General features: G+C 39.8%; 2 gene segments (V, D, J or C); both read left to right on the top strand.

The window, feature by feature from the left end:
- Positions 1-14,796, top strand: part of LOC121435073 — a 347,534-nt gene that overhangs the window by 120,052 nt on the left and 212,686 nt on the right.
- Positions 11,210-11,733, top strand: LOC121435078. The segment is given in 2 exon segments: positions 11,210-11,261; positions 11,414-11,733. Coding segments are annotated over 2 exon segments (372 nt in total).

Raw genomic sequence — 14,796 nt, 5'->3', positions numbered from 1 at the left:
ACATTTGAAAATATTTCTGCTATAATATTTTGAATAATGTCTCTACATCATTAATGTTTTCCTCAGTTCCTTCTTTTTCCCATGAGTTTGGAGATTTGGTCTCTACATATTTTCCCAGAAGTCTTGGCCATTGAGCTCATGCTCATTTATTTCCTTTTTATTTTATTAATAATGTTTGGATTCAATATTCACCACCTTTGTCTTCTGTTCCTGGTTTTTATTCATAATAGTCCCTTCATTCATTCATTTTATTTAGTTGAATATTTTAATAATGCTTTTCACTGTGTGTTCTGATTCATTGTATTTTTCATTTTCAACATTTCTTATTTTGTTTGTTCCAGATCTTAATTTCCTTGCTCTATTCTAACTCAGTTTTGCTGGCTTTTTCCTCTTTGCCACTGACTTTACTTCCCACGTCCTGGATTCAGCTTATCTACTCTTTAGGCCATTGGTCTTTTTCACCAAAAATGTTTCAAAATTACACCAGTGCAATACTGATACAAATACCATAGGAGGAACCAACCACTTTCCACTTGGATTTAAATCGCACTTCACAAGAGGAAACCTGTACCTGGCTCCATTGTTAGGCCAAGAATCTGTAGCTAGACAGGTCAGAGCACTAGGGAAGACCTTAAAGTTATTATATCACTATAAGAACATTGCATTAAACCAACTTCTTTTTTTAATTTATTTATTTATTAAAGATTTCTGTCTCTTCCCAGCCACCGCCTCCCATTTCCCTCCCCCTCCCCTAATTAAGTCCCCCCCCCTCAGCCCGAAAAGCAATCAGGGTTCCCTGTCCTGTGGGAAGTCCAAGGAACCCCCCACCTCCATCCAGGTCTAGTAAGTTGAGCATCCAAACTGCCTAGGCTCCCACAAAGCCAGTACATGCAGTAGGATCAGAAACCCAGTGCCATTGTTCTTGAGTTCTCAGTAGTCCTCATTGTCCGTTATGTTCAGAGAGTCCGGATTTATCCCAGGCTTTTCCAGACCCAGGCCAGCTGGTCTTGGTGAGTTCCCAGTAGAACATCCCCATTGTCTCAGTGTGTGGGTGCACCGCTCATGGTCCTGAGTTCCTTGCTCATGCTCTCTCTCCCTCTGCTCCTGATTTGGACCTTGAGAATTCAGTCCTGTGCTCCAACGTGGGTCTCTGTCTCTGTCTCCTTTCATCGCTTGCTGAAGGTTAATATTCAGGAGGATGCCTATATGTTTTTCTTTGGGTTCTCCTTATTTAGCTTCTCTAGGATCACTAATTATAGGCTCAATGTCCTTGGTTTATGGCTAGAAACCAAATATGAGTGAGTACATCCCATGTTCCTCTTTTTGTGTCTGGCTTACCTCACTCAGGATAGTGTTTTCTATTTCCATCCATTTGTATGCAAAATTCAAGAAGTCCTTGTTTCTTACTGCTGAGTAATACTCTAATATGTATATATTCCATACTTTCTTCATCCATTCTTCCATTGAAGGGCATCTAGGTTGTTTCCAGGTTCTGGCTATGACAAACAATGCTGCTATGAACATAGTAGAGCATATACTTTTGTTGTATGATAAGGCCTCTCTTGGGTATATTCCCAAGAGTGGTATTGCGGGGTCCAGGGGTAAGTTGATCCCGAATTTCCTGAGAAACCGCCACACTGCTTTCCAAAGTGGTTGCACAAGTTTGCATTCCCACCAGCAATGGATGAGTGTACCCCTTTCTCCAAACCTCTCCAACAAAGGCTATCATTGGTGTTTTTTATTTTCGCCATTCTGACAGGTGTAAGATGGTATCTTAAAGTTGTCTTGATTTGCATTTCCCTGATTGCTAAGGAAGCTGAGCATGACCTTAAGTGTCTTTTGGCCATTTGAACTTCTTCTGTTGAGAATTCTCTGTTCAGCTCAATGCCCCATTTTATAATTGGGTTGGTTAGCCTTTTACAGTCTAGTTTCTTGAGTTCTTAATATATTTTGGAGATCAGACCTTTGTCAGTTGCGGGGTTGGTGAAGATCTTCTCCCAGTTAGTGGGTTGCCTTTGTGTCTTAGCGACAGTGTCCTTTGCTTTACAGAAGCTTCTCAGACTCAGGAGGTCCCATTTATTCAATGAGGTCCTTAATGTCTGTGCTGCTGGGGTTGTATGTAAGAAGTGGTCTCCTGTGCCCATCTGTTGTAGGGTACTTCCCACTTTCTCTTCTATCAGGTTTAGTGTGTTCTGACTGATATTGAGGTCTTTAATCCATTTGGACTTGAGTTTTGTGCATGGTGATAGATATGGATCTATTTTCATTCTTCTACAGGTTGACATCCAGTTTTGCCAGCACCATTTGTTGAAGATGCTCTCTTTTGTCCATTGTATACTTTTAGCTCCTTTATCAAAAATCAGGTGTTCATAGGTTTGTGGGTTAATGTCAGGGTCTTCTATTCGATTCCATTGGTCGACGTCTCTGTTTTTATGCCAATACCAAGCTGTTTTCAATACTGTAGCTCTGTAGTAGAGTTTGAAGTCAGGGATGGTAATGCCTCCAGACGCTCCTTTGTTGTATAAGCTTGTTTTGGCTATCCTGGGTTTTTTGTTTTTCCATATAAAGTTGATTATTGTCTTCTCCAGATCTGTGAAGAATTTTGATGGGATTTTGATGGGGATTGCATTGAATCTATAGATTGCTTTTGGTAGAATTGCCATTTTTACTATGTTGATCCTCCCAATCCAGGAACAAGGAAGATCTTTCCATTTTCTGGTGTCCTCTTCAATTTCTTTCTTCAAAGACTTAAAGTTCTTGTCAAATAGATCTTTCACATCCTTGGTCAGTGTTACCCCAAGATATTTTATGCTATTTGTGGCTATCGTGAAAGGTGATGCTTCTCTAATTTCCCTCTCTGTTTCCTTATCCTTAGTGTATAGGAAGGCCACTGATTTTTTGGAGTTGATCTTGTATCCTGCCACATTACTAAAGGTGTTTATCAGCTGTAGGAGTTCTTTGGAAGAGTTTTTGGGGTCGCTTATGTATACTATCATATCATCTGCAAATAACGAGAGCTTAACTTCTTCTTTTCCGATACGAATCCCCTTGATCCCTTTATGTTGTCTTATTGCTATTGCTGGAATTTCAAGCACTATATTGAAGAGGTATGGAGAGAGTGGACATCCTTGTCGTGTTCCTGATTTTAGTGGGATGGCTTTGAGTTTTTCTCCATTTAATTTAATGTTAGCTGACGGCTTGCTGTGAATAGCTTTTATTATATTTAGGTATGACCCTTGTATCCCTAATCTCTCCAAGATTTTTATCATAAAGGGGTGTTGAATTTTGTCAAATGCTTTTTCAGCAACTAATGAAATGATCATATGGTTTTTTTCTTTCAGTTGATTTATATGCTGGATTACATTGATAGATTTTCGTATGTTGAACCAGCCCTGCATCTCTGGGATGAAGCCTACTTGATCATAATGGATAATTTTTCTAATGTGTTCTTGGATTCGGTTTGCCAGTATTTTATTGAGAATTTTTGCGTCGATATTCATGAGTGAGATAGGCCTGTAATTTTCTTTCTTGGTTGGGTCTTTGTGTGGTTTTGGTATCAGGGTAACTGTAGCTTCATAAAAGGAATTTGGCAATGACTCTTCTGTTTCTCTATTGTGAAATACATTAAGGAGTATAGGTATTAGCTCTTCTTGGAAGTTCTGGTAGAATTCTGCATTGAAACCATCTGGTCCTGGGCTTTTTTTGGAAGGTAGATTTTTGATAACGGTTTCTAGTTCTTCGCGACTAACAGGTCTATTTAGATCGTTCACCTGGTTTTGGTTTAGCTTTGGTATGTGGCACTTATCTAAAAACATGTCCATTTCTTTTGCATTTTCTAGTTTTGCGGCATACAGGCTTTTGTAGTAAGATCTAATGAGTCTCTGAATTTCCTCTGTGTCTGTGGTTATGTCCCCCTTTTCATTTCTGATCTTATTTATTTGCGTGTTCTCTCTCTGTCGTTTAATTAGTTTGGATAGGGGTTTGTCGATCTTGTTGATTTTCTCCAAGAACCAGCTTTTTGTTTCATTGATTCTTTGGACTGTTTTCTGCGTTTCTATTTTGTTGATTTCCGCCCTCAGTTTGATTATTTCCAGTCTTCTGCTCCTCCTGGGCGTGTCTGCTTCTTTTTTTTCTAAAGCTTTCAGGTGTGCTGTTAAGTCTCCGATGTATGCTTTCTCTGTTTTCTTTAAGTGGGCACTTAGTGCTATGAACTTTCCTCTTAGCACTGCTTTCATAGTGTCCCATAGGTTTGAGTATGTTGTTTCTCTATTTTCATTGAATTCCAGGAAGACTTTAATTTCCTTCTTGATTTCTTCCTTAACCCAGGTGTGGTTCAGTAGTTGACTGTTCAGTTTCCATGAGTTTGTCGGCTTTCTGGGGGTAGGATTGTTGTTGAATTCTAACTTTAATCCGTGGTGATCTGATAAGACGCAGGTGGACACTGATATTTTTTTGTATCTATGGAGGTTTCCTTTGTTTCCGAGTATGTGGTCAATTTTCGAGAAGGTTCCATGGGCTGCAGAGAAGAAGGTATATTCTTTCCTATTTGGGTGGAATGTTCTATAGATGTCTGTTAAGTCCATTTGCTTCATTACCTCCAGTAGTTCTCTTACTTCTCTATTAGGTTTCTGTCTGATTGACCTGTCCATTGCTGAGAGAGGTGTATTGAAGTCTCCTACTACTAGTGTGTGTGGTTTGATATCTGCCTTGAGTTTTAGTAATATTTCTTTTACATACATGGGTGCTTTTATATTAGGGGCATAAATATTCAGGTTTGAGACATCATCCTGACAAATTGTTCCTGTTATGAGTATAAAGTGTCCATCTCGATCTCTTCTGATTGATTTTAGTTTGAAGTCAGTTTTGTTAGAAATTAGTATGGCCACACCTGCTTTTTTCTTAGGACCATTTGCTTGAAACACCTTTTCCCAACCCTTTACTCTGAGTAGATGCCTGTCTTTGTGGTTGAGATGTGTTTCTTGCAAACAGCAGAATGTTGGATCCTGTTTTCGTATCCAATCTCTTAGCCTGTGTCTTTTTATAGGTGAGTTGAGACCATTAATATTAAGTGATATTAATGACCAGTGGTTGTTCATGCCGGATATTCTTGTTGTTTTTGGAAGTAGAATTTGTGTGTCTCCCTTCTTTGAGTTGTGCTAGTGAAGGGTCGCTAGATGCCTGAGTTATTGTAGGCAGTGTTGGCAATGTTGGATTCCTTGGGTTGCGGTTTTCCTTCTATTACTTTCTGTAGGGCTGGATTCGTGGCTACGTATTGCTTAAATTTGTTCTTATCCTGGAATGTCTTGGTTTCTCCATTTATAGTGAACGAAAGCTTGGCTGGGTATAGTAGTCTGGGCTTGCATCCATGGTCTCTTAGCTTCTGCAGTACTTCTATCCAGGACCTTCTGGCTTTCATTGTTTCCATAGAGAAATCAGGTGTAAGTCTGATCGGTTTACCTTTATAAGTTACTTGGCCTTTTTCCTTTGCAGCTCTTAGTATTCTTTCTTTAACCTTTAACCTGTTTTGTGTTTTGATTATTATATGGCGAGGGGATGTTTTCCTTTGATCCAGTCTGTTTGGTGTTCTGTATGCTTCTTGAATATTCAAAGGAATATCTTTCTTTAAGTTGGGAAAGTTTTCTTCCATAATTTTGTTCAGAATATTTTCTGGGCCTTTGAGCTGTGACTCTTCTCCTTCTTCTATTCCTATTATTCTTATATTTGGTCTTTTTATTGTGTCCCATAATTCCTGAATGTTTTCTGATAAGAATTTGTTGGCTTTGCAGTTTTCTTTGATCAGAGAGTTTATTTTCTCTATGGTGTCCTCAGAATCTGAGATTCTTTCTTCTATTTCTTGTATTCTATTGATTATGCTTGTTTCTGTAGGCTGTGCTCGTTGACCTAGATTTTCCATATCCAGCTGGTCCTCAGTTTGTGTTTTCTTCCTTGCTTCCATTTCAGTTTTCAATTCTTGAACTGTTTCCATTACCTGTTTGATCATTCTTTCTTGGTTTCCCAGGGTATTATGTACGTATTTACTCATTTCTTCAAATTTTTGGTTATACTTCTCATCCATTTCTATAAGGGCATTTTTCACATGTTGTTTAAGGGACTCTACTGCTTTCAAAAAGTCAATTTTTTCCACTTCTTCTGTGTTAGGGTGTTGGAGACCTTCTGTTGTAAGATCATTGGGTTCTGGTGTTTTCATGCTGATTTTCAGATTATTGGGTGAATTCTTTCCTTGACGCCTGCCCATCTCCTCCTATCTATGCTATCTAAGGGGTCTGTTAAAACTGGTTCAGGTTTCCCTGCTGGCCAGGGACTCCTCTTACAAAATGCCCTTGCTCTGTTTCCTGGTTCCTGCCGGGGGGGGGGCAAGATCCCTCTCACCCCTCAGAAGGGTCTTCAAGTTTAGGACCGGGCTCCTCCTCTGCCAGGGACCTCCCCAACTGAATGCCTACCTCTTTGGTTTAATTGTAGTGGGGCGATCTGTTCTCGGTGTTTAGCGCGGTCCCTGCAGCCTGCTTCTGCTGCTGGGATGGTTCCCGCCACCAGCAGCCTGTGTCCTCTGCTGCCGCTCTGGTCCCTGCCGGTTCCAGCCTGTCCCAGTTGGTCCCCGCCGGCTGCGCTGGGCGTCCTCAGGCCGCCTTCCATCGCCCGGTGTTCCGGCCGCCTTCCGCCTCCCGGCCCGGTGTTCCCTAAACCAACTTCTAATGACATCATTAGACCCAAAGATAAATGCATGTCTCAGCCCTCATTAGAGAAGCTTCTATTAGTAATAGCAGATGTCAGTTAACACAGAAAAACACAACTAACTGATCAAGGTGCAGAGAATAAGTGACTATGGAATGTCCAGCTATAAATGGGATATCTTTATCATATTTCTTCCTCTCAAAGTTCAGGAATCATCGAGAAAGAGGATATAGAAAGACTGCTAGAGCCAGACAGTAGGTAAATACAAGGAAATGGTGTCCTCTGGACATGGGGAAGCTGCACATATGAACTCATATCAATTGTGGCAGCATGCACATGCCCAGTGCAAACTTAAACCAAATCAAATCCCAGCATAGAGAAGGAAGAGAAGAGATGGGAACAAAGGCCTACCTGTAACCAAAGAGTTGTTGACACTTGATAGGAGGAGAGTCATTTTTAAGAGCAAATGCCCTGCTGAGTTGACCAAACTTCAGTGGAAAGTCACACATCTACTATTGGGAAGCACAAACTGGACTTGATGGCTGAAAGGACATAAGCTTGTATGGTTGGATGAATAGGAAAGTGGTACAGATCTGGGAGGAGTTCAGGAGGTGAGTGCGATCAGACACATTGTAAGGAAGTCTCAAAGAACTAAAAGAAGCTCCAAAATATGGACCTGGAAAGATGGCTCAGTGGTTAAGAGCACTGACTCCTCCTACAGAAGACCTAATTTCAGTTCTGAGCTCAAAATTGTCTGTAACTCCAGTTCAATGGGACCCAACACTAATGGCAAAACATATAAAATGAAATTTCAAACAATTCTTGATCTTAAATTTATATTATTCAGTGTCCTTTCATTTAGTAGCAGAGTTGCAGTGTTTTGAAAGATTCTCAACACCTTTCTTCATGTGTCTTGTGATTCTCTGTTACGATTTGTGTAGTCTGTTGGTTTAGATGTCTCTTACAGTCCTTGATGATCATCCTATTCTTTAATTCTCAACCCCTGTACCACTCTGTGAGGAGAAAGCAAACTGTCGTGGCATCAACATCAAACCATAAAAGACAGAATGAGAGGACAAGATTACTCCCTACCACTAATGAGTCAACTACAGGAGTCACTACCTCACAAAACCTCACAAAACTTATTCAAGGCTTAGCATTGCTGTGGGCTTATCCAGAGGACAAACATGCCTATCTGCATTTTGTGTGGTTTGCCTTTTGAAAGCTACTTCTCCTTTGCCCCTAAACCTCAAGCAAGATGTTTGCATGGTTGGCACTATGTTAGACTGACTTCTCTATGATGTCCTTTCTCTGTTTTTTATCTCTATCTTTTCAGGTATCCTTTTTGCTTTTTTTTTTTTTTTGTAGATTTCTGTTACTTTTCCTTTGTTTCAGTTTAGCATAAAGCCTATCTTTCCCTATTCTAGTATTCCTTCATTAGCTCACACAAAAGCATCCTCCCTTTAGTCTATGTTCTTAACTACAAGTTGTCAGTTCTTAAATTTATAAAAGAAAAAATCTGGGAGTTCTCATGATATACCATTGAATTTATATTTTCTGTGAGAAACTGAATCTACCATATCTTCTAATAAATTATTGTACGTTAGCATTTCATTTATTGATCAGTCCTTAACTTTAGTCAGCACTGCTTTGAAATTCCCTAAGAACAGGCTTGGAAGTCTTTGAGAAAACAACCAACAAGGGAAAGTACTAGAAATATAATATTGGTCAAACATGTACTGTCAAACAGGATATGTAAAAATATCTATTGGATAAAAAAAGAAGAACCCAGTTTGAAAACGTACAAAATGTTTTAGCAGACTCTGAAAAAGAATGAGTGTGGCTTACTAATAATCACATGGGAAAGAACTCTACATCAGGAGTCAAGAATATATGATTCAAGTCAAATCCAATCATTTCTCTATTATGTTGACTTTCTGTAAAATAATGACTGTATCACGTATTGGGAAGAAGGTCAAACAATTATCCAATTTAAAGTCTACATAAGGCCATGTTCTTGTCTGTATGACTAGGCTTTCAATTGTAGAAAGATCTACTAAGCAGATATGCAGCCTGAGGGCCCACTGTTTGCTGTAAAATGTCCTCCCTTCAGGTGTGGTATGTATGCCACATTGCAGAAGCATTGTTCTTCCCAGGTGTCCAGCATTCTAAGCAGGACTCCAGATCTCCCAAGGCACATCTCAGTACAGGAGAAAACGTGTGCTGTAGCTGCCCTCAACATGGACAAACTCTTTTCTGTGGGAAAGAATACTGGTGCCAGAGGAAGACTCTTCAACACAGGGTTTGCTCAGAAACCTTTAGGAAGCTCAGGAAACTGTTGAGTGAAGACCTCCACATTTGGCCACAGAGGGGCAGTGCTGCATCAGAGCCGACGAAGTTTGTTTCTTCTAAGTACTCAACAATGAGTACATATATATATATATATATATATATATATATATATATATATTCGTACATATATATGTAACTATAATTTTTAAAAGGACCCATGAATTTTTAGAGTGAAGAAGAGCAAGAATTCAGTCAAGATTGGAAGGGGGAGAGGGAATAGTTAAGTTATGTAAATACATTTTAATTTTTAATATTACATAAAATATATTATCTCCTAACATGTTTACATGTATTTAGAGAATAACAAATACATGTGTCTAACTTTCTGTTTGCCTATGTTATATCTGTTTATCCTGGGCCCACAGGATTGACAAACAGGAATTTGCAAGTGAACGCTATGAACAGTCATGCTATTCTTAGAGGCTAGGGCCACATCACCTTGGCTAATGTACATTTCTAAGGCTGTCACCCACACTTGGTCCAATCTCCTGCTACACTGATATGACCTGTGCCTAGAACTACGTTATAGCTACGTTATATATCCTTTCTACTGGAAAATCTGCTATGGTTTGAAGCCAGCTCAATCCTCTGCTCCATCAGTATCTTCTCTGAGTGGATCGGGAAGTGGCGTTCACACCCTTTTCTTCATCATCTTGTCTAAAGACACAAACATCTTCAGTAGGTTTCAGATTTCTGTTCTTGTGTGTTAAGACCAGAGTGAAGATTGGAATTGTGTCTTTTGAGAAAGACACCGAGCGCTGACCACACTGTAGGCACTTAGACACTCAGCAAATACATAGCACTCCTTTTTCCTCTTCAACTAAACTCATTTGTAATCTTTACATCATGTCTACTTCTTTCTTTTTTCTCTGGTTTTCACACAAGAACAAATATATACTATTTTTTCTTTTAAAAAATTTTGATATTTTTTGTTTTGATTAATATATCCTTTGGTTCGATCCATTTTCCTACTAATGACATGATTTTGTTCTTCGACATGGCTGGACATACTCTCCTTTTATATGCAATGTTTTCGTCATTTGTCTGGTGATAGGTGGTTCTAGGCTGTTTCTACATATTGGCTATCATGGTCTTGCTGTGACCCAGGATATGATGGTTCCTTATAAGCTTGCACATGTAGGGATCTTTCTAGCGTAATGACTTCAGTGAGTTGGATAAATACCCACAAGTAGAAAAGCTGAATCATGGGCAATTCTTCCTTTCTTATCTTTCTTTCTTTTAAAAAAAATCTTTTATTTAAACTTTCTTATGAAATATATTTTGATCTTATTTCAGCTCTCCACCTACCCAACTTCATAATATCTCTTCCTCGGTCTCTCCAATAAAAAACAAAAACAAAAATTTTTCAAAAGCAAAAAACTAATAAGAGCAAAAATAGCAAAAAAAAAAAAAACAAGCAAAAAGGCCCATTTTGTATGGAGTTCAGGGTTGGGGACCTGCTATAGAATGTGATTGATTATACCTAGTGACCCTCTATTTGGGGAAAACTGAGTTTCCCAATCAGTTGCAAATAGCATTCACTTCCCCTTCTCGGTGCTTGGATTTTTCCATTTTGAACCTCTGCAGGTTTTGTGCATTCTGCCACAATCTCTGAGTTCATCTGTGCATCAGTCCTGTTGTGTCTGGAAAACCCTGTTCCTTGGAATCATTCACCACCTTGGGCTCATCTTTCCACCTACTTTTCTAAACATGTCCCTGAACTTTGAGGGGAATACTTTGATGAAGACATCCCGTTTAGGATTGTGTGCCCCAGTGATACTCACTCCATGTACATTGTCCAGTGAGTGTCTGTGTTAATTCCCATCTACTGCTAGAAGAACCATCTTTGATGAGGTTTGGGCACTGGTCTACGGGTAAAGCATGTGTATACTGATATTCTTGGTGGTTATATCAACACACAAATTTTACCAACAGTGTATAATGGTAGAATTATGAGGAGGGGATTTCTGATTCTCAATGGCTGTATTTTCAGCAAATTTGATCAAAATAGGGAAGTGTTTCCTGTGTCAGAAATAGCTGTAGACAAAGTGTTTCTGAGGGGTGGAGTCTGTTGAAAGAACTGAGGTGCTCGTGAAGGCAGACTGAGTGTTCTGTGGGGAGATAAAAGGCCACTGGAGATCTCACGAGCTCCAGTCTAGGAAGAATGGAAAAGATCCAGAAAGTATCATTCTTAGTCCTCGCCCTTCACCTAGCATGTGAGTAATGAAGAAGAAACCCCAAGATGTGTGTGTGTGATTAATGTGGAGGCATGAGAAATTGGGGTACCAGACAAAAGCAGGCATGTCAAAACCATAAACAGGAAATACATATCTAGGAACCTAATGACATCTGTTATTTCTTTACACAGGGGTGAGTGGTCAGCAGAAGGGGAGACCTGACCAGCAGCAGGTGAAACAAAGCCCCCAATTTCTGACAGTCTGGGAAGGAGAGACCTCAGTTCTGAACTGCACTTATGAGAACAGCGCATTTGACTACTTCCCATGGTACCGGCAGTTCCCTGGTGAAGGCCTTGAATTCCTGATAGCCATAAATTCAGTGTCAAATAAAAAGGAAGGTGGACCATTCACCGTCTTCTTCAGGAAAAGTGATAAACAGCTCTCCTTGCACATCACAGATTCTCAGCCTGGAGACTCAGCCACCTACTTCTGTGCAGCAAGTGCACAGTGATCTCCAGGCACCTGCTGCCACACCCAAACCTGCAGCTGTGCTCCAGCATAGCCCTGCTGTGGGGCTGAGCCAGGCAGAGGTGCAGAGGAGTTTTCATCTGCAGTGGCAGGTGACTGGTGATGCAGTGAACTTAAGTATTAGACTCATTCAGGCCACAGACAGACCAAGATGACTTCATGGTTTCCTTTCCCCTAGTCTCCCTTTGCGCTTCAGGTACCACTGGAGTTTTAGATCTATTTCCTGAACTGGTCTACTTGAATCATTTACTGAGTATCTGTATAAATAGTTCTCTGTGTGGTTGGTTTGTAGCAACTATAAATTATACAAGGGCCTATTTCCCTACACTCTTGGCAACAGTGTGTTAATGGGTGGCTATTAAAGCTCAGTATCAGTAGACTTTGTGGCGTCTGTGATAGGAATCACACAGAATTTTAATTTCCTCTGATGATCAGAGAAGTGGTGATTTATGTGAACACCGATCAATTTCTTCTACTCCCTCTTGTTTGATCTTCCTCTTATATCCTCATCTACCTTTAAGAAATTCAGTGTTAAAGAATGCGCTCACCTTGATGCAGGTCTGTTTACAAAAAAACATATGACATCAGTGGGGAAGGAATGAAGTTTATTCACATAAAAAATACATAACTTTTACCAAATAAGTTTTTCCCATGTCATTTTTACAAATGAATCAAAAATATAACATTGAATGGAAAAATCAAATGTCAGAATGAGAAATATTTCATCACATTATTTATAAGAAACTTCAGAACTACAAATGAAATGTTGTATGTTCATATTCTCAAATTCTATCATTATTATGTTTTTGCTGCTGTTGTTAATATGCCTGTTGTGTGTACATGCCACAGTACACCCATGGAGGTCAAAGGGCAGCTTTACAAAGTCAACTCTACCCTTCCTGTCACCTGAGTTCCTAGGGTTGAGCACAGGTCACCAGGCTTTCAGGATACATGCTTGATGTGGGATTTCCCTCTGGATGCTGTGCATATGTTTTTTTACCAATGGTTAAAAAAGAAACTTTTTTGGCCTATGACAGGGTAGAACAGATCTAGGCAGGAAAACAAAACTGAATTCAGGGAGAAAGAAGGTGGAACCAGGGAGACACCAAGTAACTTTCAAGGGAAACAGATGCCAGAATCTTAGTGGTAAGCCACAGCCTTGTAGCAATACATAGATTAATAGAAATGTGTTAATTTAAGATATAAGAGCTAGCTAGAAATATGCCTGAGTCATTGGCCAAACAGTGTTGCTATTAATACAGTTTCTGTAGGATTATTAGGGTCTGGAGAGCCGAGAAATGAATGAGTAGTCTCTGTTTACACATGCTTTCCACACTGGCCCACCTCACAAGGTTTATATATTGCTTTCTAATGTGTATCTATAAGTAGATATTACAAATGCCCTGGTTAGAAACTTCCCAAGTGTAGTGTAGTGTAGTGGCATTTCATTTGTATTTTAATAAATAAAGCTTGCCTGAAGATCAGAAAAGTACAACAACCACAATGGCCAGCCTTATAGACCAGGCAGCAATGACACACACCTTTAATCCCAGTAGCCACAATGACATATACCTTTAATCCCAGTAGCCACACTAGCTTGCCATGGAAACCAGACAGTAGTGGTGCACACCCTTAATCCCAGAACTGGAGAGGATTATAAAATTGGAGAAGACAGCTCCCAGTCTCAGTCTCATTCTGAGGTTTCCTGGAGGAAGGATCACCGTTTTCAGACTGATGTCGAGGTAATAATAGTCAGTGGCTAGGTGCTTTGTTTTTCTGGTCTTTAGGTTGAACCCCAATATCTGTCTTTGAGTTTTATTAATCATGCTTCAAGAAAGGAGTTACTGTTGCACAAATTCTAAGTGGTTTTCTACAGAATCCTCAGACCAAAGTGGGCAATATCCTGTCTCTCTGAATCCTCATACTGAAAGCTCTGAGCTCTTGTCTCCTCTCACCTTATATTTCTCTCTCCACCCAGGCATAGCCCTTCCTGTCTCCCTCTCCCTAATGTTGGGATTAAAGGTGTGTGACTCCCAAGTCCTGGGATTAAGGGTGTGAGCCACTAGCTCCTGGCTCTGTTTCTCTGAGACTGGATCAGGATCAGTGTAGTATAACCCAGGGTGGCCTTGAATTCATAGAGATCCTCTACCTCTGCCTCCCAAGTGCTGGGATTAAAGGTGTATGCCACCACTGTCTGGTCTCTATGGCTAACCAGGGGATTAGCTCCACACTCTGATCTTCAGGTAAGCTTTATTTGTTAGATCACAAACAAAATATCACCACAAATTACTAATTTATATATAGAAAAAAAGAGAAGCAGAATAATTTACTAGCTGCTAAGTATTATTGCTAAGTGCAAAGGTATCATATATAATGTACTGTACTTTAAATTTGAACATTATATATTTTAAAGTATTTTAAGCCATATATTTTTTAAAATTTAGTGTGTGTGTGTGTGTGTGTGTGTGTGTGTGTGTGTGTGTGCATGTGTGTGTAAGTGGGCAAATGCTTGGTCCACATATGAAGTTGGAAACATCTTGTGGCATGGGTTCTCTCCTTCCTTCCATGTTGTGGGTTCCAGGGAATGAACTAAGTTCATCAGACTAACAGGCAAGTTCCTTACCCCTTGAACCATCTCACAGGTCTTAGACCTTTTTACTTAATAGGAGCAGCTGTAGTCGTTATGGCCCCCAGCAGTGCACAAGATGGAGGAAGGACCTTTCATTGCCTAACACTTTGCAGGATGTACTTTCATGATGCCACTTATATGTCAACAAAAATTCCACTGGAAAAAAATCTTTAAATGTATTCATTGCACACAGTTCAGGGTTCTGGTAGTCCCCAGACACCTAGGAGCCTAAGGCAGGAGGATTTTATTTTCTAGGAATTGTAGGCTAACCTGACTCCAATTAAACTAAAAGACTGTACTAGGAAAGTGGAACTAAACCTAAAGAATGGGGAAGTTGTTAAACTTAAAATGCACAACATATAGTATCTCTTCACCAATGCATAATTCATAGATTTCAATACGCAAAAAGAAAATCTA

This window comes from Microtus oregoni, unplaced genomic scaffold (assembly GCF_018167655.1).
Source record: "Microtus oregoni isolate MIOR12 unplaced genomic scaffold, Mior012 000045F_ref0000178, whole genome shotgun sequence".
NCBI lineage: Eukaryota > Metazoa > Chordata > Mammalia > Rodentia > Cricetidae > Microtus > Microtus oregoni.
Note: the sequence above shows the minus strand (reverse complement) of the source record. Positions and strands in the feature narration are given on the sequence as shown.